General features: G+C 42.5%; 1 protein-coding gene across 1 annotated transcript in view; it reads left to right on the top strand.

The window, feature by feature from the left end:
• FBXW8 (F-box and WD repeat domain containing 8) overlaps window positions 1–26,647 on the top strand; it is a 114,461-nt gene that overhangs the window by 69,373 nt on the left and 18,441 nt on the right. Inside the window, exons 7-8 of the mRNA XM_060028099.2 lie at window positions 300–506; window positions 25,663–25,790. Of these exons, the coding sequence (XP_059884082.1) occupies window positions 300–506; window positions 25,663–25,790 (335 nt within the window). The remainder of the gene's footprint in view (window positions 1–299; window positions 507–25,662; window positions 25,791–26,647) is intronic.

Genomic DNA, 26,647 nt, shown 5'->3' with positions numbered 1-26,647 from the left:
CCAATGTCTTATCAGACTAATTGACCTTTACTGATATGACAGATGAAAATGCTATCTTGGTGAATTTTCACCTTTTATTTCTCTTGTTAGGAGTGTGTTGTGTTTCTTTTACGATGAGCACCTTTTCATTTGTGTAGGAGCTGTGTTTCACTTCCTGTGAACTGGCCCTTGGCCCGTCTTTTTCTGTTGGGTTGCTGGTCTTCTCATTGATGTGTAGGAGGAATTGTGTATTTTTGAGCAAGTCAGGATGAATTGTAGGCGAGACCTGAAGGACTAAAATGACTCTTATTCTTTAACAGGTTGACTACCTTGAAATAGTTCCAGATACTGGAAGGTATCCTGTGGCCGTAGCCACTGCTGGAGATCTGGTATACCTGCTAAAAGCCGAAGACTCTGCCAGAACCCTCCATTATGTCTACGGGCAGCCTGTCACATGTCTAGACGTCTCCTCCAACCAGGCTGCTTTTGGTGTGAAGAGTCTGGGATGGGTGTACGAAGGAAACAAGGTACAAAAATAGCAAGATGTGCAATTAACAAAAAAGATTTTGGATTTTATTTTTTTAAAGGCAATTTAAAAATTAAAGATCTCTAATATATTTTTAAAAGATGTGTTCAGGCAAATATATCAGCCTGGTTAAAAAAAATTCAGGTAGTTCAAAATGATATAAGTAATTGTTTTCTTTCTCTTCCCTTCCCCCAGCCCTACTCCACAGAAGAAACTATTAACAGTTTTTAGGTATCCATCTAGAAAATTTTAATGCATATATAGGTACATTTATACACTAAAAAACATACCTTTGTTGAAATGAGATCATAGTGTACATACTGTTCTGTGCCCAACGTTTTTATTCAGTAATGTACCCTGGAGAGCATTCCATGTGAGCTCCCTCTCCCTAGAATTCCAGCGATGCTTACAACCCGTAGTCTGCTTAACCAGTCTCCTCACTAGTGGGCATTTAGGTTGCTTTCTCTGTTTGGGCTGTTATAGACAGCGCTACAGTGTGTGTTGCAACTTGTAAATCTCTAGGATAAATTGCTAGCAGTTATGTTGCTTGGTCAAAGGGTTGATGGACATTGCCAAGTTGCCTTCTAAAAAGGTTGCATCAAAATTTATATTCTTATCCACAGTTTGTAAAAGTGTCTCTGATACTCTTTCAGCCAGAAACAAGGAGATAAGTTTTTAATTGAAATTCTTTGCATAATGACTCAATTTTATCACTGCTTAGTATTTTACCATCCTGACTGCAGGCCAAGTACTTAGTCTTAAAACTGACTTACAGAACTCTTTCTCTTCCAGTGGAATCGGGGGAGAGGGATAAAGGTTCGTTTTATTTTGCTTTTCCTCCAGTTTGCTGGGTCTTGACCCTGCTGGCAGTGGGTGTAACCCTGGGAAGGAACTTCTGAGCCAGCAGCTCCTCTGACGACGTCCTTCTCCCAAGGAAGGAGGCCCTTTTCACGTAGCAGTGTTGTGAACTGGAAAAGAGCCAGTCTCTGGATGCACACCGTCTGCGTTCCAGCTGCAGGCCTACCACCTGCTACCCTGTGTGACCTTAAACAGGTTGCTTAACCCTCATTATGCCTCAGTTCCCTCATTTGTAAAAGGGAGTTCATAATGGTACCTACTTCACAGAATTGTAGGATTAAATGAAAACATATGTGTAAAGCTTTAAGCATAGTACCTGGCATTGGAGTTAACGATCACTGTGTGCTTCCTGTTCTTTCTAGCTCTCATAGTTTGAGTCTAGCCTCTGGTTGTGATTTTTACATCTTGTTTCTCCTGTGCAGCCACCTGTAAGGTCAAATCTCACCTATCTAGGTGTTCACTGGTTTTGCAACATGGACTCCAATTATATGTGCTTCACCCAGGAAGCTACATGAAGCCGTAGAAACTACATGTGGCTTAGTTCAGTCTCACTGTGAGAAGGGACCCCTTTGTGCTCAAGCTGGCCTGCTTCGCTGGAGCATAGTCAGCATATCTTAGCTGGAAAGTCTGTGATGAAGTCATTCCTGTGTTTTGTCTTCCCAGGACGTGGGGGGAAAGGGACAGCAGTTGGTTTCCTAAGGCAGTTTCCTTTCTTGGCCTTCGAAAACACTTTCTTTTCTGATCCCTGGTGAGCTCATTTGATGAGAGGAGAGAGACTGTTTGCTTTCTAATTTTTCATCCATCATGCTTTCAAGTTTCAGTTATCTCACTTATTTCTCCAGTTCTCAGTGTAGTGAGGTGATAGTTTATTTAATCCTAGCCTGGTTTAAATTTTTCATATTTTTAATAAACTTTTCACCTAACAGGTTCTATTTCTCTGACTTACCTGAGTGGATCTGTTTCTATAGTGATACAGTTGCAGTGGATATATTTGAGAAACCAGTTAAAGGGATAGCTCAGCACAAAATTAGATTGGAAAAAAAAATAGACTGGGAGCATCCTTTAGGTGTTGATGTAAGTAAGCACTTTCTTGGATGCCTCTCAATATTTCCAACCCAATTAAAAAGCATTAATTATAAGAATTAGCTGATTCTTCTGTTAATTTGATAAAAATTCATTATTAAAAGTTTATAGTCCCTCTAATAACTTGTTAGCGGGTAGTTTTCATTGGTGTTTTAAAATTAAGAGTGGAAGTAAATTTGCTACAAGAATGTGTTTAAGTGCCTCTTTGAAATCTGACAGTAGCATTTAGTCATGCAAGTATTTTGAGTACACCAGCAAACCTTCAAACACTTGTGTGGGTGGATGGGTTGTTGTTAGTAGTGCTGGTGGTAACTGCATTGAGATGCTTTTCCAACATGAACGCCACCCACTTGAACGTGAGGGAAGCCAAGCTTTAACTGTGAAACTTTCCTTATTTTTGCAGAGGTAGGACTTTCTGTCTGATTATGTTTAATGGATTTTCTGCTTCCTCAGAAAAACCAACATTTCTGTGTGAATTAAGCCATGTAATGGGTGGCTCTGTGAGATTTTAGTAGCATCCTGCCACCCCATAATGTACTGTCATAATTCTTCAGTCTTATGTGCAGGCTCTGTGTCACCTTGCTTGTGAGCTCCACGCTTTGGTCCTGTCGGTCTCCATCCGGCCTGGCAGCACGTTTTACTAGGTTGGTATGAGACTGGGAGCAGTAGAGTTTGCCTGGAGCTGTGTCCATGTGAGGGTTTGTGTCTGTGCCTCTGGGCCTGTATGTTTATGATTCAGATGAAGGCTTTATGAGAACACAGAGTCTGGTTTATCTTCCTTTGTACCTGATACAGAACTGGGGGTTAGCTAGAGTCCACTGTTGATTAACTGTGATAAAAGCAGACATGAAGTTCAAATGTTGGTAATAGAATTTTAGTCAGGAACTGAAATTTCCCTGACCTGTAGGAGTATTTCAGCAGTGTTACTTTTGTTTACTTGGAAAATGTCTTTACACCATATGATGATCACATTAGCATTTTATAGACACCACAGCTGTCTGAGCATCAGTCATAATGGTTCAGACTCATCCGTTCACATATCTACTAGCCAGCCTGTCATGTATTTATCACAGAGTTACAGAGCACCAGTTGTGTCCTGGCACCGGAGCATTAAAACAACATTGTGCACAGATTTCAGCAGACGGGTATTTGTCAAGTAACTTAGCTCTGTTAGTAAACATACTTAGTTTTCTAAGGAAATGAAACCAAGTAACTTAGCAGAAGTTTATCCATTTAATCTTAAGAAAAGGCTTGTGAATACAGCTGGTTCAGTCATTTCCAGCTCTGGTAGGAAGGCTCAGAGAAGGTGTTAGTGCTCTAACATTAGGGGCCACGCTTGGGTTTGCCAGCATGTTCTTTCTTTGGCCACGTAAAGTTGTAGGAAAAAAAAAGGCTATTATCTATTTGCACTCTTTCTTAAAAGAGCAGATCTTTAAACATCTTAAAAAAAAAAAAAGTATTTTTTGACTAGGTAATGCATTCACCTGATTCAGAAATCAAAAGACATGAAAGGAAGGGTGTGCAGTGGGATGACTCCTTCCCACTCTTTTCAACCTGCCACCCAGTTTCTCTTCCTGGAGCAGCAGAGATTTTTTATGCACATGTAAGCAAATTGTCCATACATGCCCTCAATCCCCTCTTTCTAAAAAATATAAATAGTAAAATACTCTATTTTTGTCCTGCCTCTTGCTTTTTTGTGCAACAGAATCTCTTAGAGATGATTTCATCATTTCTTATAACATAATAAAGAACTTCCTGGTAGGTTTTTTTTATTTTTTGCAATTTTATGATATTGCACCTTGTAGTTGTACCTTAAGTAATTCTGCGACCCTACCCCCTATTGATGGATGTTAGCTTGCTCCCAGTCTTTTGCTGTTGTGACCAACACTTGGTCCACATGAATGTATTTGTAGGATTAGTTCCTCAAAGTAAAGACTTGCTGGGTCAGAGGGTGCTGTGCCTTCATGATTTTGATAGCTGTTGCCCTCTATAGTAGGTGTTCCTTGGAAAGTGGAGGATGGCAGTGCATCCCATTCTCCTAGCAGTTCTTAACATCTTTCCTCTCACAGGCTTTACAGAAGGGTCACAACAAAATGAGGCCAGAAGGAATAAACAGAGCTCTGTCTGGTCCTGCCTTCGTTTAAGTTATTTTGTAGCTCTCTGCTTTGAGGATGAATGACCTCATCTAGAATCACATGCTTTACCTAGAATCAGTGCAGTGGGACTGACAGCCTTATCAGACCACCATTAGGGTGGACAGAGCTACAGCACACACTGATATGTGCCCCTTCTTGGCTTGTTTGCTACCATTTGAGGGAGAACCCATGGTTCTTTAAAGACAGTAGGCTCATCTGCCTCTTTTTTGTAAAATGAGGAGGGTTGGACATGTGACTTTTGGTCTCCTGTCCAGCACTCACGTTCCTTGATTCTTTTTTTTTTTTAATTAATTTATTTATTTATTGGCTGCGTTGGGTCTTCGTTGCTGTGTGCAGGCTTTCTCTAGTTGGGGTGAGCGGGGGCTACTCCTTGTTGTGGTGCGCGGGCTTCTCATTGTCGTGGCTTCTCTTGCTGCGGAGCATGGGCTCTAGGCACGTAGGCTTCAGTAGTTGTGGCACGTGGGCTCAGTAGTTGTGGCTTGCGGGCTCTAGAGCTCAGGCTCAGTAGTTGTGGCGCATGGGCTTAGTTGCTTCGTGGCATGTGGGATCTTCCTCAGGCCAGGGCTTGAACCTGTGTCCCTTGCATTGGCAGGCAGATGCTTAACCACTGCGCCACCAGGGAAGCCCCCTTGATTCTTTAAGCAGTTAGGTGGTTTAAACTTTTTCCTTTACCTGTGGAGTCGTGTTGAGCTGGTCTGTCCTTGGAGGCTATTTGGGAGCTGAGGGTTTCTGAAATGGATTGAGGAACCCATTGCTCTCCTGTTACTTCTCTAACGGGATCTCCTAAGGGCCATGCTTATTGCTGGCAGGAATGATTGGGCAGGAAATTGTTTGGTACTTTTTCATCAATTCCTGTGTCTTTCTGGGCAAGGGGTATGTGGTGAGAAGGGCTGCTTGAATGTCTTTTACTTTTAGATGAAAATGGACTCTTAAGTGTTGACGTTGCATTCTTGGGTTCTCACACTTCAGTGGCATAAATGATCTTAAAGGTAGTCGTTGCTAAGTGGCACATGATTGTAAAAGAAAACAAATGGAATAGCAGTTACTCTGGCCTCATCTCTTCATCATGTTGCAGGGCAAAGATCAGTGTCAACTCTCTTAATGTGGCCCTTTGTGCCCAAATAGCCCTTTAAAATTTGTTTTTAGTCTCATACTTCCTGAATCTGTCAAAAATACTTCCACCCATGAAAATGTTTTTATGATGCTAATCATCTTTATTAATTCTTTTGCTGCCTGAATTAAATTTTGCTCTCAGAGGTGGAGGGTTAGGAGATAGAATTGCCTCATTTAAGAGCATTATGTTGACGATGAATCTCATGCCTCATAAAGGAAGAGAGAGACCCACTTACAGCTCTCAGCATCATTCTGTGTATTTGGACATATTTCCTAATTTAGTTCTGAAGTGCTTGGCATTCGGTGGCAGATTGTATTTAGCAGCACGCGGCACGCATCCTAATCAGGGTGACGTGAGTGAAGTAATCCAGGAGGCTGGGGTGTGTTTGACAAGGACACTGGCTTGGCGCTGCTGCCTCAGCTTACATCACGCTGGAAAATAATTGCTAACGTCTCTTAGGATAATCATTCCCTGTACGCGGACGTGAAAAGACTCTGGATTGGTTATTGCACTCGTCACAAGTTGAAATACCTGTCTGGAAGAGCCTTTGGGATCAAAGGCTCATGGATTCTGGCACCATTCTCCATACCTACACCAGAATATGAAATCCATCTTTCCTTTTGTTCAAGGTTCCATTCCAGAGGAGAACTAAAAACTGTATTTTACAAGCAGGATGAGTAATTTGAAATTGAAAGTTCACAAAGTAAATAAGTATCTCATTTCCTCTTCACTTTCACCTTAAACCTTTAACATTTTTCATATTTATTTACTTTCTGCTTGGAAAAGTTTAAGAAAATAGCTCTTGGCGACCAGTTTTCTGGGTTGTTGAGTGATGTTGACTACCAAAGGGTCCGCTTTTGTTGCTAACGTTGCTGTCATTGTGAACGACTGCTTACTGAACACACACTATTTGCTGGATATCTGACCATGCTGCAAACAGGGATGTCTCAAACGTGACATCCACGTCGGGGCTTACCTCCTCGTGGGCTTTAACAGCAACTTAGTGATACAGAGGTGGTTTTCTCCATGTTGAGATGGACATGAGGTCGTAGGGAGACCTTCACGGTTAATTTGCTGAATTCCAAAGTACTGAAAAGTTATACAGGTAAATACGTAGATGAGGATTGAATATTCATATGCATTTTGTACATGTTTTAATATTAAAATGTATCAGTGGTAAGAGGTTGGTTCAAGGTGGCAGAGTAGAAGGACGTGTGCTCACTCTCTCTTGGGAGAGCACCGGAATCACAACTAACTGCTGAAGAGTCATCGACAGGAAAACACTGGAACTCACCAAAAAGATACCCCACATCCAAAGACAAAGGAGAAGCCGCAATGAGATGGTAGGAGGGGCGCAATCACAATAAAATCAAGTCCCATAACCGCTGGGTGGGTGACTCACAAACTGGAGAACATTTATACCACAGAAGTCCACCCACTGGAGTGAAGGTTCTGAGGCCCACGTCAGGCTTCCCAACCTGGGGGTCCGGCAACGGGAGGAGGAATTCCCAGAGAATCAGACTGTGAAGGCTAGCAGGATTTGATTGCAGGACTTCGACATGACTGGGGGAAACAGAGACTGCACTCTTGGAGGGCACACACAAAATAGTGTGTGTGTCAGGACCCAGGGGGAAGGAGCAGTGACCCCCATAGGAGACTGAACCAGACCCACCTGCTGGTATTGGAGGGTCTCCTGCAGAGTTGGGGGGCGGCTGTGGCTCACCACGGGGACAAGGACACTGGCAGCAGAAGTTCTGGGAAGTACTCCTTGCCGTGAGCCCTCCTGCAGTCTGCCATTAACCCCACCAAAGAGCCTGTAGGCTCCATTGCTGGGTCATCTCAGGCCAAACAACCAGCAGGGAGGGAACTCAGCCCCACCCATCCGCAAACAATCAGATTAAAGTTTTACTGAGCTCTTCCCACCAGAGCAACACCCAGCTCTACCCACCACCACTCTCTCCCATCAGGAAGCTGGCAGAAGCCTCTTAGACAGCCTCATCCACCAGAGGGCAGACAGCAGAAGCAAGAAGAACTACAATCCTGCAGCCTGTGGAACGAAAACTGCATTCACAGAAAGATAGACAAGATGAAAAGGCAGAGGGCTATGTACCAGATGAAGGAACAAGATAAAACCCCAGAAAAACAACTAAATGAAGTGGAGACAGGCAACCTTCCAGAAAAAGAAGTGAGAATAATGATAGTGAAGATGATCCAGGACCTCAGAAAAAGAATGGAGGCAAAGATCAAGAAGATGCAAGAAATGTTTAACAAAGACCTAGAAGAATTAAAGAACAAACAAACAGAGATGAACAATACAATAATTGAAATGAAAAATACACTGGAAGGAATCAGTAGCAGAATATCTGAGGCAGAAGAACGGATAAGTGACCTGGAAGATAGAATGGTGAAACTCACTGCTGTGAAACAGAATAAAGAGAAAAGAATGAAAAGACAGCCTAAGAGACCTCTGAGACAAAATTAAATACACCAACGTTCACATTATAGGGGTTCCGGAAGGAGAAGAGAGAGAGAAAGGACTCGAGAAAGTATTTGAAGAGATTACAGTCGAAAACTTCCCTAACATGGGAAAGGAAATAGCCACCCAAGTCCAGCAAGCAAAACCCAAGGAGAAACACGCCAAGACACATAGTAATCAAATTGACAAAAAGCCAAAGAAAAATTATTAAAAGCAACAAGGGAAAAATGACAAGTAACATACAAAGGAACTCCCATAAGGTTAACAGCTGATTTCTCAGCAGAAACTCTACAAGCCAGAAGGGAGTGGCATGACATATTTAAAGTGATGAAAGGGAAGAACCTACAACCAAGATTACTCTACCCGGCAAGGATTTCATTCAGATTCGAGGGAGAAATCAAAAGCTTTACAGACAAGCAAAAGCTAAGAGAATTCAGCACCACCAAACCAGCTGTACAGCAAATGCTAAAGGAACTTCTCTAAGTGGGAAACACAAGAAGAAAAAGACCTACAAAAACAAACCCAAAACAATTAAGAAAATGGTCATAGGAACATACATATCGATAATTACCTTAAACGTGAATGGATTAAATTCTCCAACCAAAAGACACAGGCTTGCTGAATGGATACAAAACCAAGACCCATATATATGCTGTCTACAAGAGACCCACTTCAGACCTAGGGACACATACAGACTGAAAGTGAGGGGATGGGAAAACATATTCCATGCAAATGGAAATCAAAAGAAAGCTGGAGTAGCAATGCTCATATCACATAAAATAGACTTTAAAATAATGTCACAAGAGACAAGGAAGGACACTACATAATGATCAAGGAATCAATCCAAGAAGATATAACAATTATAAATATATATGCACCCAACATAGGTGCACCTCAATGCATAAGGCAACTGCTAACAGCTATAAAAGAGGAAATTGACAGTAACACAATAATAGTGGGGGACTTTAACACCTCACTTACACCAATGGACAGATCATCCAAACAGAAAATTAATAAGGAAACACAAGCTTTAAATGACACAATAGACCAGATAGATTTAATCGGTATTTATAGGACATTCCATCCGAAAACAGCAGATTACACTTTCTTCTCAAGTGCACACGGAACATTCTCCAGGATAGGTCACATCTTGGGTCACAAATCAAGCCTTGGTAAATTTAGGAAAATTGAAATCATATCAAGCATCTTTTCTGACTACAATGCTATGAGATTAAAAATCAATTACAGGGGGAAAAATGTAGAAAACACAAACACATGGAGGCTAAACAATATGTTACTAAATAACCAAGAGGTCACTGAAGAAATCAAAGAGGAAATCAAAAGATAGAGGCAAATGACAACAAAAACACAACGATCCAAAACCTATGGGATGCAGCAAAAGCAGTTCTAAGAGGGAAGTTTATAGCAATACAACCTCACGAAAGAAGAAAAATGTCAAACAATCTCCACTCACACCTAAAGGAACTGGAGAAAGAAAAACAAACAAAACCCAAAGTTAGTAGGAGGAAAGAAATCATAAAGATCAGAGCAGAAATAAATGAAATAGAAACAAAGAAAACAATAGCAAAGATCAATAAAACTAAAAGCTGGTTCTTTGAGAGGATAAACAAAATTGATAAAGCATTAGCCAGACTCATCAAGAAAAAGAGGGAGAGGACTCAAATCAATAAAATTAGAAATGAAAGTTACAACAGACACCGCAGAAATACAAAGCATCCTAAGAGACTACTCCAAGCAAGTCTATACCAATAAAATGGACAACCTGGAAGAAATGGACAAATTCTTAGAAATGTATAACCTTCCAAGACTAAACTAGGAAGAAACAGAAAATATGAACAGACCAATCACAAGTAATGAAATTGAAACTGTGATTAAAAATCTTCCAGCAAACAAAAGTCCAGGACCAGATGGCTTCACAGGTGAATTCTATCAAACATTTAGAGAAGAACTAACACCCGTCCTTCTCAAACTCTTTCAAAAAATTGCAGAGGAAGGAACACTCCCAAACTCATTCTATGAGGCCACCATCACCCTGATACCAAAACCAGAGATACTACAAAAAGAGAAAATTACAGACCAATACCACCGATGAATATAGATGCAAAAATCCTCAACAGAATCCTAGCAAACAGAATCCAACAACACATTAAAAGGATCATACACCATGATCAAGTGGGATTTATCCCAGGGATGCAAGGATTCTTCAACATACGCAAATCAGTGTGATACACCACATTAACAGATTGAAGAAGAAAAACCATATGATCATCTCAATAGATGCAGAAAAGCTTTTGACAAAATTCAACACTCATTCATGATAAAAACTCTCCAGAAAGTGGGCGTAGAGGGAACCTACCTCAACATAATAAAGGTCATATACAACAAACACACAGCAAACATCCTTCTCAATGGTGAAAAACTGAAATCATTTCCTCTAAGATCAGAAATAGGACAAGGATGTGCACTCTGGCCACTATTATTCAACATAGTTTTGGAAGTCCTAGCCATGGCAATCAGAGAAGAAAAAGAAATTAGAGGAATACAAATTGGAAAAGAAGAAGTAAAACTGTCACTGTTTGCAGATGACGTGATACTATACATAGAGAAGCCTAAAGATGCCACCGGAGAACTACGAGAGCTAATCAATGAACTTGGTAAAGTAGTAGGATACAAAATTAATGCACAGAAATCTCTTGCATTCCTATATACTAACATGAAAGATCAGAAAGAGAAATTAAGAAAACAATCCCATTCGCCATTGCAACAAAAAGAATAAAATACCTAGGAATAAACCCACCTAAGGAGGTAAAAGACCTGTACTCAGAAAACTATAAGACACTGATGAAAGAAATCAAAGATGACACAAAGAGATGGAGAGATGTACCATGTTCTTGGATTGGAACAATCAATATTGTGAAAATGACTATACTACCCAAAGCAATCTACAGATTCAATGCAATCCCTATCAAATTACCAGTGGCAGTTTTTACAGAACTAGAACAAAAAAATCTTAAAATTTGTGTGGAGACACAAAAGACCCCAAATAGCCAAAGCAGTCTTGAGGGAAAAAAATGGAGCTGGCGGAATCAGGCTCCCTGACTTCAGACTATACTGCAAAGCTACAGTAATCAAGACAGTATGGTACTGGCACAAACACAGAAATATAGATCAATGGAACAGGATAGAAAGCCCAGAGATAAACCCACACACATATGGCCACCTTATCTTTGATAAAGGAGGCAAGAATATACAGTGCAGAAAAGACAGTCTCTTCAATAAGTGGTGCTGGGAAAATTGGACAGGTACATGTAAAAATATGAAATTAGAACACTCCCTAACACCATACACAAAAATAAACTCAAAATGGATTAAACACCTAAATGTAAGGCCAGACACTATCAAACTCTTAGAGGAAAACATAGGCAGAACACTCTATGACATAAATCACAGCAAGATCCTTTTTGACCCACCTGCTAGAGAAATGGAAATAAAAACAAAAATAAACAAATGGGACCTAATGAAACTTAAAAGCTTTTGCACAGCAAAGGAAACTATAAACAAGATGAAAAGGGAACCCTCAGAATGGGAGAAAATGTTTGCAAACGAATCAATGGACAAAGGACTAATCTCCAAAATATACAAACAGCTCATGAAGCTCAATATTAAAAAAAGAAACAACCCAATGAAAAAATGGGCAGAAGACCTAAATAGACATTTCTCCAAAGAAGACATACAGATGGCCAAGAGGCACATTGAAAACTGCTCAACATCACTAACTATTAGAGAAATGTAAATCAAAACTGCAATGAGGTATCACCTCACACTGGTTAGAATGGGCATCTTCAGAAAATCTACAAACAAATGCTGGAGAGGGTGTGGAGAAAAGGGAACCCTCTTTCACTGTTAGTCGGAATGTAAATCGATAACAGCCACTATGGAGAACAGTCTGGAGGTTCCTTAAAAAAGTAAAAATAGAAGATACCATATGACCCAGCAGTCCCACTACTGGGCATATACCCAGAGAAAACCATAATTCAAAAAGACACATGCACCCCAATGTTCACTGCAGCAGTGTTTACAATAGCTAGGTCATGGAAGCAACCTATATGCCCATTGACAGACAAATAGATAAAGAAGATGTGGTATATATATATACAATGGAATATTACTCAGCCATTAAAAGGAACGAAATTGGATCATTTGTAGAGACATGGATGGACCTAGAGACTGCCATACAGAATGAAGTAAGTCAGAGAGAGAAACACACATGTCATATATTAATGCGTATATGTGGAATCTGGAAAAATGGTACAGATGAACCGGTTTGCAGGGCAGAAATAGAGACACAGATGTAGAGAACAAACGTACAGACACCAAAGGGGAAAGTGGAGGGGTGGCGGTGGTGGGATGATTTGGAAGGTTGGGATTGACATGTATACACTGATGTGTATAAAATGGATGACTAATAAGAACCTGCTGTATAAAAAAAATAAATAGAATGTATCAATAATTGATATAATTGTTAGTGTGTTGATAATAAATGAATAGTTTTCACATGTTGTGAAAACCCTGAAATGCCTCTACAGAGCCCCAAGGGCTTCTCAAGACAATGTCTCTGACTTAGAGACCTTTGAGGACCCGACCACCTCTGATATTCTCTACAACCATGATGGGTGATTCTGCAAAAACTATTTCTTAGAACCCTGCCACTTCTTGTAGAAGTTAAGAGTGCTTCAGGATCTCCAGCGATCCTGAGCTACTCCTGGGAGGGAGTGATGGAAGTTATAGAAAGTGAATATAGGGAAAAGTATTTTCAGCTAAGTCGGGTAGTGGTATAACCATTGGGGACTTGGAGTCAGATAAGCCCTAGGCAAGCTGCTTACGTGCCTCAGGCTTCCCATTTGGAAATGGGAGAATATCTGGGGAAAGGAGGTAATGTGCTTATGGCTGGTGCTCAAGACTTGTTAGGCGCCTCCTTCACCTCCCCATCCCCACCAGCTTTGGGGTCAGGTCAGAGTTCATCAGGAAATCCTGGGCAAGGGAGCAGTCCAGGCAGAGGCACCAGGCCTGGAGGAGGGTTTCTGGGGGGCCAGGAAGTATTGCTGGGGTGGCCCAGGCGGGCTGGAGCACAGGTGCCGTGGGCTGGTGTGGGAGCTGTGCTCAAGCCATACCTGCTAGGAGCCATTCTCCTGAGAGTTGTTTTACAAGAATACATTCAGAATAGGAAGGGCTGGGGGAATTCAACTTTTTGCAGGATGAATGCAGTTAAATTAATGTGAATGCTGAGTCACTTCGTGTATGGTCACTTTGAGATGTGGAGCCTCATTGGAGAGGGCCGGCACTGTGTCTTAAGTATCTTTTGTCTTCGCTCACACTGGTGTAGTTTTTGTATATCGTGACACGTGTATCGTTTTCTAATTTCTAAAAACATTGATCAGAATTCTAGAAGCACTGAGCAAGTTTTTACAAGACCATTACATTGACATATATGACGATCATTTCCTTTTTTCTCATGTGCCTTTTAAAAAAAAATTAATTAATTTATTTTTGGCTGCATTGGGTCTTCGTTGCTGCACGCGGGCTTTCTCTAGTTGCAGCAAGCAGGGGCTACTCTTTGTTGCAGTGTGCAGGCTTCTTGTTGCGGTGGCTTCTCGTTGCGGAGCACGGGCTGTAGGTGCGTGGGCTTCAGTAGTTGTGGCACGACGGCTCAGTAGTTGTGGCTCATGGGCTGCAGAGCGCAGGCTCAGTAGTTGTGGCGCCTGGGCTTAGTTGCTCCGTGGCATGTGGGATCTTCCCGGACCAGTGCTTGAACCCGTATTCCCTGAGTTGGCAGGTGGATTCTTAACCACCGTGCCACCAGGGAAGCCCTCATTTGTCTTTTGAATTAAGCTTAGAATTTTATATAGGGCCTAATTTTTCTAATGGCTTTCCTGATTACTTATGTGGGATTTCCATCCAGGTTTACCGTTCCATACCCATGGGAGAGTGTGAACTTGGAGTTGATCTTGGCGTTTATTTCACTCTTTGAATAGGTGGCTTTGGCTTCTTTGTGCCAGATGAGCAGCAACTAGTTTGTTAGGGTTAAAAATCAGCTCGTTTTTCAGTTAATGAAGATCACTGGGGCCTATTGGAAATGTTTACCTTTGCTCTATAATCAGTAACAGTAACACTGTAGAATAGGCTGCAGGCTTTCCATGTATATAAATCCAGACAGTTGAGACAGATGGTGTTGGTTTGATAGAGGGTAGGAGAAGAGGGCACACAGAAAATGGCCTGAGTGAGTTTGAATTTCACAATATTTAAGACATTCTATTGTTTGCAAGTACACGTAGCAGCTTAAACTAACAAAAATATTACGAAGTAGAGGGCTTTTGCTTTTTATTCAATATGTAGATGAATATGATTTTTTAATTTACCCGGCACTTTAGTCTATAAGGCACTGTGTTAGAGAGTGGGTTTATAATTAACTTATCAGTTACTGAGTTGCAGATGAGTTCTTCTAATGGACGCAAAGTTAACTCTCTTAAGCATCCTCTCAGTGTGTTATTAATTTACAGGGTAAATCCAGTTTTGTAGATAGTCAAAGGAAAACCCCAGCTCAGTCCACATTTGAACAATCACATTCCAGATTAAGGGACTCGGGAGGTTTTCAGTGGGTCACAGTGAGGCCCGGAATCGTCTGAATGTGCCACGTAGGGGAAGCAGTTCTGCCGTGACCTGGGTTCTGACCGTCTCCTGCTGCAGGTGGTCCATTGATATGGCACTGACCAACTGGACCAGGACCAGATTCAATACCCACATTTCTTTGGATCTTTCTAGGTTAGGACCTCTGGCCCAGGCTCTGCCTGTTCCCCTGGGTGGCCTCTCTGGACTGCGGAGTTTCCTTAGGGTGTGAACTCCTATCTCATGTTCCACAATAAGTTTTAAAGCATATATTGAAAATGACATGAGAATACTTCTTCCCCAGCACCCCCCTCCTTCACCTGCCCCTGCCCTTTCCCCACCTTTGGTCTCTTGTACCACCTGTCAGTGTCCCTCCTCATGGTCCCTTTCAGATTTTGTCGGAGGAGCAGTGGCTGCGTGCCAAGGACTGTGGGTGACTCGCTGGTGCGCACCTTCTGCCTGACCTTCCAGACCCTGGAGAGTCAGCCTGCCACTCTCCACCCTGCACCTGCAAAAGGAGCCTGTGCAGTCCAGAATATGCCATGTTTATTCCGGACTAGCAGCAGCATTCCCTCTTCCCCTCCTGTCGCTCCGTGTCCTTTCAGGAAAGGTCCATCCAGGGTCCCACTTATCAGAAGAAGCCTTCTCAACTGTTGTGGCTCTCAGTGAACACCTCCCTTCCCTTACACTTACAGTACACAGGGTCTGCATCTCACCTTGCCTTACTGTTACTGCCCAGCGCTATTCTTAACCAGATTGCTGTCAGCTGGGAGGCAGGACGTGAGCATTTAGAGCTGAGTACCACTGCTTTAATGTTTCCGATTCCTTTTTGGCTTGGGAGGCAGTCAGTGTCGGTGTAGTGCGGGGGTTCTCAAACGCCAGGGAGTATCAGAAAAATACAGATCTTGGGCCTCCACCCCAAAGGCTTCTGACTCACCGAGTCTGGGTTGGGGCCTGAGGGTCTGTTGTGCCCAGCGCTGCCGATGCTGCTGGTCCAGAGCCGCACTTTGAGCGCCCCGGGGTAGTTGGAGGCCCACCCACCCAGCTTTGAATTCTGGTTCCAAACCTTCAGTTCTGTGTAAGTGGTTTGGCCTCTCTGCACCTCTGCTTCCTCATATATAAAGTGAGTAAAGTCATGATAGCCACTGTATGGCATGGTGGGGATCAGGTGAGAGGACGCGTAGTCGCAGTGTTTTGCACATGAGAGGACACTATAAGTCTTAGGCATCACTACCCATTTTTGCCAGGACTCAGGAAAAGGCTTGTCATATGGTGGCAAACACTGACCTAGAAATGAGATTAGCTGGGCTCTGCCTAGTGCATCCTCAGCTGCTGTTGTTACCTGTGTAATTTGGAGTAAGTTATTTAAATTATTTTAAACCTCAGTTTCTTTATGCATAAAATGTGTACGGTAGTGTTTGTCTTCCTTTGCTGGTTGTGAGAATCAGATGGAATGATATTCTGAAAGGATTTGTGTGAACGGAATATCATGATGATTATTAACAGCTGCTATTTACAGTGTACTTCGTGTGCAAGACGCTGCTGATCACGTTTGTGCCGGCACTGTCGTGTACCACGTAGCACCATATAGTGAAAGGTTGTTATGCCCTTAAGCGTGTGAAGGGGACTGGGGTGGACTGTGTGCCCTACACCAAAGGCGCCAGTAGTTCACTGCAATTTTTCATGCTCCTGCATCAGCTGTCATTTGTCTCGGTGATCTGATTGTAGCCACATTCTGCCTGTCTACCCACTTCTAAGCCTTTGTCCAGTCTAACTTGGGGCCAAATGAGAAGTTGCCAGGCCGGTTGCAGACTGACGCGCAAGCACCGGATATCCTGAATTGCGTATACAGTGTGAAGTCTACAGGCTCACGAGTGTTGTTACACGACCAGCTCTCACTTGCAATCTTCCCATGTAAAAAAATCATGTCCAGGTTGTCTTTAATTCTGAAGAATTCATTTCGTAGTTTGCAGCCTCAGTTTTCCTCCCTACATAACACAGATTTAATGATAACTTTCTTTCTCGTGGGGACTTTGGTTAGTTACATGTAGTTAATATTTGTGAAGTGCTCAAAACTGTCTGTGCTCTTTATTGTGATGAGGCCTGCTGGGAACCTGAAAGGAGTATGTGAGGATTTTCAGCTTTGAGTTACATATTTGCATAATAATTATAATCTCTTCATTGTGCTAAATGCTCTGACAGTGAGCGTTTCCTGTTCATTTTATGTACCCCATCAGCCCGTTCTTTGTTAGTCGTACCTCTTGTCCTTCTTCTAGCACTAGGACAGAGGCTGTCTAAAGAGATCCCTGAAGCAAAGCAGAGAACCATATTCTGGTCACTACCTTCCTGCATTATTTCCAGCACCTATGGGTGTAGGAGGAGAGAGAGATTGGGTCATATTGGCCTGCATTTTCACCCAAGTGCACTCCTGCTCTCTGGGTTCTTTTCAGGCTTAGGTCACAATAGGTGTTGGTTTGGCCTGCTCTGGTCCTTTGTAGACATCTGCCCACATCACAAAGCCCCATGTTTGGCACAGTCTGCGGTGATTGGCAGTGCCTTCCCGGGCAGAGTCCAGTCCTGGAACAGCAGGGGTTGCAGGTGCATTGGCACGTGGTAGTGGGGAGTGCACACGGGCCTGCCTACCCGGTGCCTGGCGAGGCTCAGCAACACCGTCCCATCCCTGAAATATCCTGTCCTCGTGGGCTTGTCACTCTCATTAAAACTTAAACATGAAAGCAGTTCAGGCTGCTTCTCCCTTTGTGCCGCGCTTGAGGGTGGACTGTGCCAGAAGCATGTCATGGAGACTGTTGAGGGGCTGCTGTGTTTCAGGGAGCTGTGCTCATGTCAGGGGTCCATTTCTTCGGCTCTGCATCTTGCTGTTTGCTGCTGCTAAAAGCACCTGAGAGGCAAGTTTTTGTTTGCCAGCAGAGTCACCTTTGGGATGGTGGTGAAAGTCATTTTCCACATGTTCACAGATACGCCACGTTACCAAGCCTCTTGCACTGACTTATCTCTGGCAAGGACTTACAAAATAGTCTCTCTGGCTGATTGTCAAAAATTACATCATATCAGAGTAAACTGCTTTAAAATCAGACATCCATTATTCATGTATATTAACTGCTTTTTTATTTTTTTATTGGCTGTTTTTTGTATGATTTACTCTTTTCTCACTAGCTCGCCTTCCCTCCCCAACTGTCTTTCTCATCGTTTTTTACAATCTTAGCTCATCTGTGAATTTATAGAGACTGTTCACTTAGCTTTGTATGTGAACATCAATATGCAGACCCTGCATTTTTTGTAGTAAAATTTTTGAGCACATTTTTTGAGGGTCATATTTATGTTGGGTCAGAAGAGCAGCTTGGGTCGTTTACATGAGTAAATTCTACCCCAAAGACTGAGAGGTCTTTTTCGTCTGTCTTTTTTTTTTTTTTTAAGTTGAGCATTACTAGTCTTGTACTTTAAGTTCTGTATGGAATAAAACTGTACCTCCCACTTACGAACCAGCTAAATACGCTGCTGTTGGTGGAAAGCAAATTGACTTAATGTGTTCATCTGTGGGGGGGGGATATCTTTAATGTAAGGCTGGTGTGTCGTTCACCTGTAATCGACACAGGCAGAGGTGTGCAGCACTTATTCATTCTTTCAGCAAATAGATACTGAGTCCTTCCTTTGTGCCAAACACGGTACAGGTATCCAAGAAAGTATCTGTTCACTCCAAACCATGATGCTGGAGTCCCCCGTGCACCTGGCATCTTTGTCCTCCTGGTACTTTGACCTGATGCATGGCACTTGACTGTTTGGAATAATAATGACTAGATAGGGTTTATTCTATTTATTTAACCCCATATCAGCATTGTTGTTGTGTGTAGTCAACATTTGCATATATTCGTGCACATCTACCTGAATCTTCTCTCACTGTTCTTGCCAGCATTTCAGACCTTTTATTCTGGAATGATTTTATATCTTCCAAAAGTGTATTGTGTAGTGAGGGTCTCTTGGCCACAAGTGCTCTCTGCTCTCGGTATTTTTATCCCAGAACATCTTTATTTCATACTCATTCTTGAAAGGTGGTTTTACCAGTTCTTTATCATTCCAGGATGACAGGTGTTTTCTCTCAGACCTTTGAAGAGGTGATTGGTTTGACTTCCACTGTTATTACTGAGAAGTTGTTTAACTGTCATTCCCATTTAGGACTTTTTCTCTTCTTTTGGCTGGTTTTTCCTTGTCTTTAATTTTCTGTGGTTTCACTCTGCTGTCTCTAGGTGTGGATTTAGTTTTATTTTCCCTGTTTGGGGTTCTCTTGCACTTCTTTCCTTTCAGTTGCAGAAAGTCTCAGCCATTGCCTTGTTGAAATTTCCCCTCATTCTCTCTATTCTTTCTATCTAGAACTCAGGTTAGATGTGTGTTAGACCAACTTGTTCTCCCTTCTGTGCTCTTCCTCACTCACTCATCTTTTCCATCTCCATCTCTCTGTGTTGCGTCCTGAATAATTTCTTCATCTTTGTCTTCCAGTTCACAGATTCTCTCTTGGACTCCATTTAACTCATCCATTGATTTTTTTTTTTCCTTTGGTTGCACTGGGTCTTATTTGCAGCACGTGGGCTCCTTAGTTGTGGCATGCGGGCTCCTTAGTTGCGGCATGCACGTGGGAGCTAGTTCCCTGACCAGGGATCAGACCAGGGCCCCCTGCATTGTGAGTGCAGAGTCTTATCCACTGCACCACCAGGGAAGTCCCCTGATTTTTTTTTTTTAATTTCTAGAAATTCTATTTGTTTTGTTTTTCAAAGCTACTTAATCAGTTTTGCTGCTTTTGACCCCTCACCCTCTTTTATTTCTGTAAACATTTCCAGCATGCATATTTTTCTTCATCTGATAAATATCTGATATCCTTGGAAGCCTGTTTTCTGTCTCTCACTTGTGATGAGCTGTTTCTGTGTTGGGAAAAAACTTTTTTTAATTGTGAGCTCACATTTGGCTGATCTTGATTTGTAGATCTCCTGTGGGGCCTGGGTTGAGAGGATCTTCCTCCTGAGAAGATTCTGCCAGGTACCAGGAAGCATGTCACCAGCATGAAAGTACTTCTATTACTAGACCTGGGGTCTTTTGGCCTTGCAGGTAGTATAACTTCAAACTCCCAACCTGCGTGAGGCTTGCAGGCCGAGGGCAAACATTTTCCATCCTGAGCTGAACCTGAGACAGGCAAGTTGCCACGTAGGCTCTCTTCACCAGTGGATAGATTTTTGTTCCTATCTTGCTTTTTGCTGAGTGTACATAGCTGTCCAAGGGGCCCAGCTTTAGGCAGACTTATCAGTTCTGGTTCCACCTGGCACTGGCTGGAAACCTTGCCTCCTATTTCCCCAGTTTTCCAGGCTCTGACGCTGGCAGACGCCCCCAGAGCAGCCCCTGATGTGAGTACTACTTCCCTTTCAGGTTGTAGTGCTCTCTTCATTTTTGCCTCCTCGGACTTTCTCGGGTTTCGTAGGAGTTAAACAGAATGTTTACAGGAATGTTTACTAGACTGAATCTTCAGTGTTTTAAACAGGATGGTTTCCCAGACATTCTAGACATTCATAGTGTGCTGTGTTGTCAGAGGTGGAACCTTGGGCCTGGATACAGTTTGGGAGTTCTGGAATCTGGAGACTGTGGAGAGAGATCTGTGGAACCTTCTGTTTTGAGTACAAGGAAGTGGTTCCTTTGTACAAGCCGGCAGCAAGATTAGGCATCCAGAAATGGGGGAATGTGTTAAGCAAAACAAGGACTATCTGAGTACTTACTATGTACCAGACCATGGTAAGCCCTGGGTTTGCCTGATAAATGTGTACCAGTCAGTTAATCTACAAGCACTTACTGAGTACCTGGCACGTGCTGGCCCTTAGTCAGTGCTGCAGGAATGAATGATAGGATTGCTGCCCCAAGGAACTTACAGTCTAAGTCTAGGACAGTATTTTACAATATGTGGCATGGCGCTTGGTAACAGTGCCTTAGCTGGCTTGCTAAAATCACAGTCTCCTCGGTGACCCTCCTACCCTCCAGTGTTTGAGAACCATGGGTCTGGGGAAAAGTTGGAGGAAGCAAATGTACGGTTCAAGGTGGCCCCCTGGGGACACCAGATGGGGTGCGTAGATGGTGAATACCTTCAGCGCTGACAAGAGGGAATAAACTCTGCTAAGGGCTCAAAGAGAACCCACAGTAAGCTTAATTGGGATGGAAGAGGAGAGACCATGAGGATTATTTTCTTTACTCTCTAGAATTTGGCTTCTTATCATGACTTTACCCCCTCAGAAGGGCAAAATATATGTGGTAGTGATGGAGGTGGGTTGTTAGAGATCAGAAAAGAAAGTAGGTAGACTTTGTTATCTCCAGGAATGTCAGTCAGATCTTCCTCCCCATGCCTTTTTTAATCTTTACTTCGCTGCAATCCAGCACAGCGTCTCCTAACCTTTTCTCTCTCTGTCGCTTCCCTTTTTTTTAGATGGTGGCAGACAAATTATCTTAAATTCACAATGCCTTTTAAAAAGCTATAGTCTTGTAAGGAAGCCTTCTGACAACTCCTCACCCCTTTGGAAAGGCAGTGCCTGGGGTCCTGAGGCGGTGAGCCCGCTGCTCAGGTTGACGTTGGTGGTGGTGTAATGCCTTTGGCAGATGACACATAGGAGTGTGAGGAAGACTCACTATTTTGGTAAACTTAAAGAAAACACAAATGGAATTCCTTTTTTCAGTCATTAGCACACAGCCAAAAGTCTGGGACTGCAAGGCTCTGTAATCTCTTCATAGCTATTTCTGTATACAGTGGTTCCTGTTTCATTATGAGGCTAATAGCAGTCCCAGATTAGGAAATGTTTGTATTGCTAAGTCCAGTTCTTAATGGGTGAAGGAGGAAGTTGGCCTGCCTTGAGCTCACCCCACTGCAGGGGCAGTAGCCATTTCTTATCCCTTTCCTCATGGTTTGGTTGGAAAGCCAGTCCTAGGCACACCGAATGGTTCAGGTCACACCCGGGAGGGGCGGGGCCTGCCTGCACCGGCGCGTTGCCGATGTTTCCCAGATGTCAGGCCTGTGGCCACCACCTCCATCCTGACTCTACACTGCTGCCCCTACTGTTACACCACCACCTGCTAGAACATGGCTGTAAGGTGGGTCTCCTTAGAGAGGCGAGCCCCACAAATGGCAGACCAGGACAGTTGGTGGCTGTGCACTAGCTGGTGAAGAGGTGGATTGTTTCAGCTGGCAGCCAGCCAAGGCTCCTGCACATCATCCACCTCCCTGTTCCTTCCAGTGCTGCACAGAGAAGAGTCATAAACGTTTGTTTACTGGCGGTTGAAAGAATTCCAGCATTATTTATTTTGTCTAAAATATTAGAAACAACCCAAATACCCATCAATATGGAATCATATATCCATAGACAAGTTCTATGCAGCCTTTAAAAAGAACAAGATCTATGTATAGGTACTGACGAGGAAAGAACTCTCATGTTATTTAGTAGGAAAAACAAGTTGTAGAACGACAGTCCCATCGAGAGAAAAAAATAATTTTATACACAGAGAGAGAGAGTGTGCGCACAACAGACAAGACAAAGTCTAGCAGTACATAGCCCTCCACATCCACAGGTTGCAAATCCACGGATTCAACCAACCTCGGCTCGAAAATATTCCCCCCAAAATTCTAGAAAGTTCCAAAAAGCAAAACTTGAATTTGCTGAGCACCAGCAACTATTTACATAGCATTTACATCATATTAGGTGTTGTAAGTAATCTAGAAATGATTTAAAGTAGATGAGAAGATGTAGGTTATATACAAATAGTACACCATTTTATATAAGGGACGTACTTGAGTGTGGGCAGATTTTGGTATCCGGGGGGTCCCGGCAGTAAACCCCCATGGATACCAAGGGACAACTGTATACACTAAACTGTTAAAGTGGTTTAACAGTTTATTTAATTTCAGAGAAATTTCAGAGAAATCTGAATAATTGACAACAATGAAAGTTAGGATTCTAAGACTAGGATTTGTGAAAATACCTTAACATCTCTAAGAAGGAAAAAACCAGAAAGTTCTTTTTAAACAATGCTTGCTTCCACCAGGTGCCCTCTAGATCTCCCTGGAAGCCAAAGAGAAAGGAGTAGACCCTGCAGCGTCCGAGACTACACACTGCATCTCCTGCAGTTACCTTTGTAAAATATACAACATGGTTCAGTCATTTTAGATAATTCTTAAAGAAACATCCAACTTCTATACAAATTTGCGCCTTTATCACTGTTTAAACCCTTTTGTAATATACATGTGGTACTTAAGAAAAATATCCCCAGCAACATCTATTGATTTGGCGGTCACATTGGTGCAGAACATTTTCTCCAAGGTTTTAGCTATGGGTTGTTTTTTCCTTCTTTCCAGCATATCCATACACTTCTGAGAGTGAGTCAAGTGGCCGTGGGTTGAGACTCACCCAACTAGGGCAATAAAGAGAAAAATTAGTCTAATGCATGGTCTTAACAAGAGGGAGAGTGTGAGCATGAATAATTAATCTCACTAGTCTGTGGCAATCAGATAAAATGAAGTCCCATTTGCTCAACCTTATTAAAAGAGAGAGAGCGTGGAGGGGAGAGAGAGATGCTAAAGGTTGTTGAGGGACTCGTAACGTGGGAAGAACCGCCTCTGAGATGGGTAATGTGTTTTCTAATCTCTGCGGTCTTTAACTAAACGTAATGGTCAAGGTACTCTTTGGATAGTTCTGATTCATTGAATTATTAAACATTTTAGAAAATACTTGACTCCTGACTACTAACTTATACGATGAATTTGCAGTCTTTTTGAAGAGGGATTAGATCCCACTGTTTCATTCAGAAATGATCTATCCTCTTGTCAAAAAAGAACTTCTAAAAAAGAGTATAAAGACATAGGAACAGACTCAATATCAGATTTTAATTCTTATATTTATCATGGAACATTTCTTCCTGCTATAGATGTTGAAGTATTTTAAAAAGAAGAAGAGATTGAGTTCAAAAGCCCTCTTGAAAGCTGTATAGTCATATATAAGTGCAGAATGTTACTTTCAGGGTAGACCATGACATTGCTGGTGTTTTTTTTTTTTTTTCCTCCCTCCAGGAACCAATTTTCATGCAATTTTTAGGATATTTACTGTAGATGGAAGATTTGATTTATTTCTATGTCCATACTTGGAAGAAGAATCTTATTTTGGATATTTTACAGTTGAAATTTTCTCAGAAACTTTTATTTTCAACTGCATGAAAATAAAAATAAAATTTAGCTTGTTCTCTATGGTCTTTAGGGATTAAGAAGGCATTTTACGGGCTTCCCTGGTGGCACAGTGGTTGAGAGTCCGCCTGCCGATGCAGGGGACACGGGTTCATGCCCCGGTCCGGGAAGATCCCACATGCCGCGGAGCGGCTGGGCCCGTGAGCCATGGCCGCTGAGCCTGCGCATCCGGAGCCTGTTCTCCGCAACAGGAGAGGCCGCAGCGGTGAGAGGCCCGCGTAACGCAAAAAAAAAAAAAAAAAAAAAAAAGAAGGCATTTTACATTTTGAAATTGCTCTTTCCTTTCAGATACCGTGAGCAGTTTTACTTAATATTATAGTGTTGTTTTGACTATTAGGAATTTCCAAAGATTCAATTGTTAGAAATATGTGTCAACAATGAGATCAATGGTTTTCAAGGTGGAGTCAATTTATTAACCTCTCAGTACTAAAATAGGAATCTGTACACTGATAATTGATAAATGTATAGGTTAATAAGAAAAAATAGCACATCATTTTCACGTGTGGGCTAAGAGAGGAGACTCTACAAAATATTAACATTAAAACTTTTGAGTTCAGTGATTAATTTTAACCACATGATCAACAGAATATAATGTATACTCACATGTGTGTGTGTGTTTAAATGAGGAGGATTTTGAACAGTGAATTTGGGTGCAAGGACTAACTATGTCTTCAGTACTTACAACAATTACTGACCCATGGCAAGCACTTAATGTTAATTGAATTACTAAGATCTTTTTAGTAAAAGACTTAAATAATCTTCAGAAAGATTCCTTATGAATCATCCTTGTTTCCCCATTTGCTGGAGAAAAGGCAGTGTTCAAATGTAATGAATACATTGTCTAGAGATCAAGGATACTCTCTTACTTGCCTCCATACCTTATGGAACAGAGCTTACTATAATTAGCTAGTGGAGAGTGACTGAAGAGAGAGATGTTGGGGAATATCAGTTATACCTCAATTAAAAAAATTTTTTTTTAACGTTTGGGAATAAGACTATGTTTTGGTTTGTAGTTTAATCTAAAGGAATCATCTAGTGGTTAACTGTACAAGCTTCATCATCCTGGATGCTTATACTGTTTGTTCTTTTTACCTTCTGTGGTATAAATACAGAGGGGGAAAAGCGAGAGAGAACCCTGTACACAGACTTCTTGTTAGCCTCCCCCATTAACTAATCAGAAGCAGTCAGTGACCCTTAGTTTCCATGCTTCTTTTTCTGTGTTAAGAAACTGGGATACCGAATTTCCCCATTTGGCATTTTTTTGTGTCCTATGAGTTTGTTTGCACCTTGGCCTGGAATTCTTTGGATTTTCTTTTCTCTTGTGTTTCCTTTTGTTGTTCTAAGAGCCATCCTTATACTGTCATTACCTGGAAGGGGTCAGGAAATGGAGTATTAGAGCCTCTTCTCTAATGGGAGCTGGCGCTGTGACCGTGCCCCGGGGCGACGCTGGGTGGAAATTGTTTGTGCAGGCCTGCTGCCCCTAACGCACACCCACGTGTTTTTCCTCCTCCCCAGATCCTGGTGTATAGCCTGGAAGCGGAACGCTGCCTCTCGAAGCTGGGCAACGCGCTTGGCGACTTCACCTGCGTCAACCTCCGGGACAGCCCTCCCAATCTCATGGTCAGTGGCAACATGGACAGGAGGTAGGTGTCAGTAGAGTCGCATCTTAGAGCCACAGGCAGCTTCTCTTGAGGCCTGGCCGCTCGGCCTCCACTGAGCTCACTGATTTCCTCCCCGGCTCACCCTCCTCACTTCTCACTCACATCTCTGCCCACCTGAGTTCAGCCCTGATCCCATAAATACCATCCGTGTGAACTTGGAGAACAAAGTCTTGTATTAGGTAATAGTTGGATGGAGTTGCGTCTCTGCCTCATTTCTGAAACACCATGGGAAGGTTGTCTTTTAGGCCATTTGGTGGACGCAGTTGGTGGAAGGTCCAGTGAGACCACTTGGAATATCTTTTGTCCCCCTGCTGTAAAATTTGTTTGGCATTTAAAAGCTCACTTTCTAATATTAAAAACAACAACCTAAGGGATGAATCATGTTCAGCAAAATAGGTTTGCCTGCCAAATGATGTCAAGAGTGTGTTTCAGACCACTATGGTGTCCCTCCGGTGATGGGGGAAAAAAAGAGACTTCATGTGAACAGATTCCAGTTTCTATTTAGCTGATTAGCAGTCTTCCCTTTAACGTATTGGCTTAGGGAGTTGGATTTTCCCGGTACAGGGTCCAGTGCCAGCTCCGGCCGCTCCAGGACCCATCAGCATGGAAGGATTAAAGTGTTTGAAAAGACTGTCTGAGTCCAAATTTTAGGCTTTTTTCCTTTCTCTTCCCTCTCCCCCTTGTCTTTTCCTTTTCTTTCTTCTTCTTCCTTTTTTTTTTTTTTTCTTCTTTTTTTGACTGGTTATCTGTCATGTCTGATCCCAGTGCCCTGAAGAGAGGTAGCATGGCTGGAGGCCAGGTTCAGCTGGCGCCCCCTCCCCTGGCCAGCCCCGGGCTGC

Source organism: Delphinus delphis, chromosome 13 (genome assembly GCF_949987515.2).
Source record: "Delphinus delphis chromosome 13, mDelDel1.2, whole genome shotgun sequence".
Classification (NCBI taxonomy): domain Eukaryota; kingdom Metazoa; phylum Chordata; class Mammalia; order Artiodactyla; family Delphinidae; genus Delphinus; species Delphinus delphis.
Note: the sequence above shows the minus strand (reverse complement) of the source record. Positions and strands in the feature narration are given on the sequence as shown.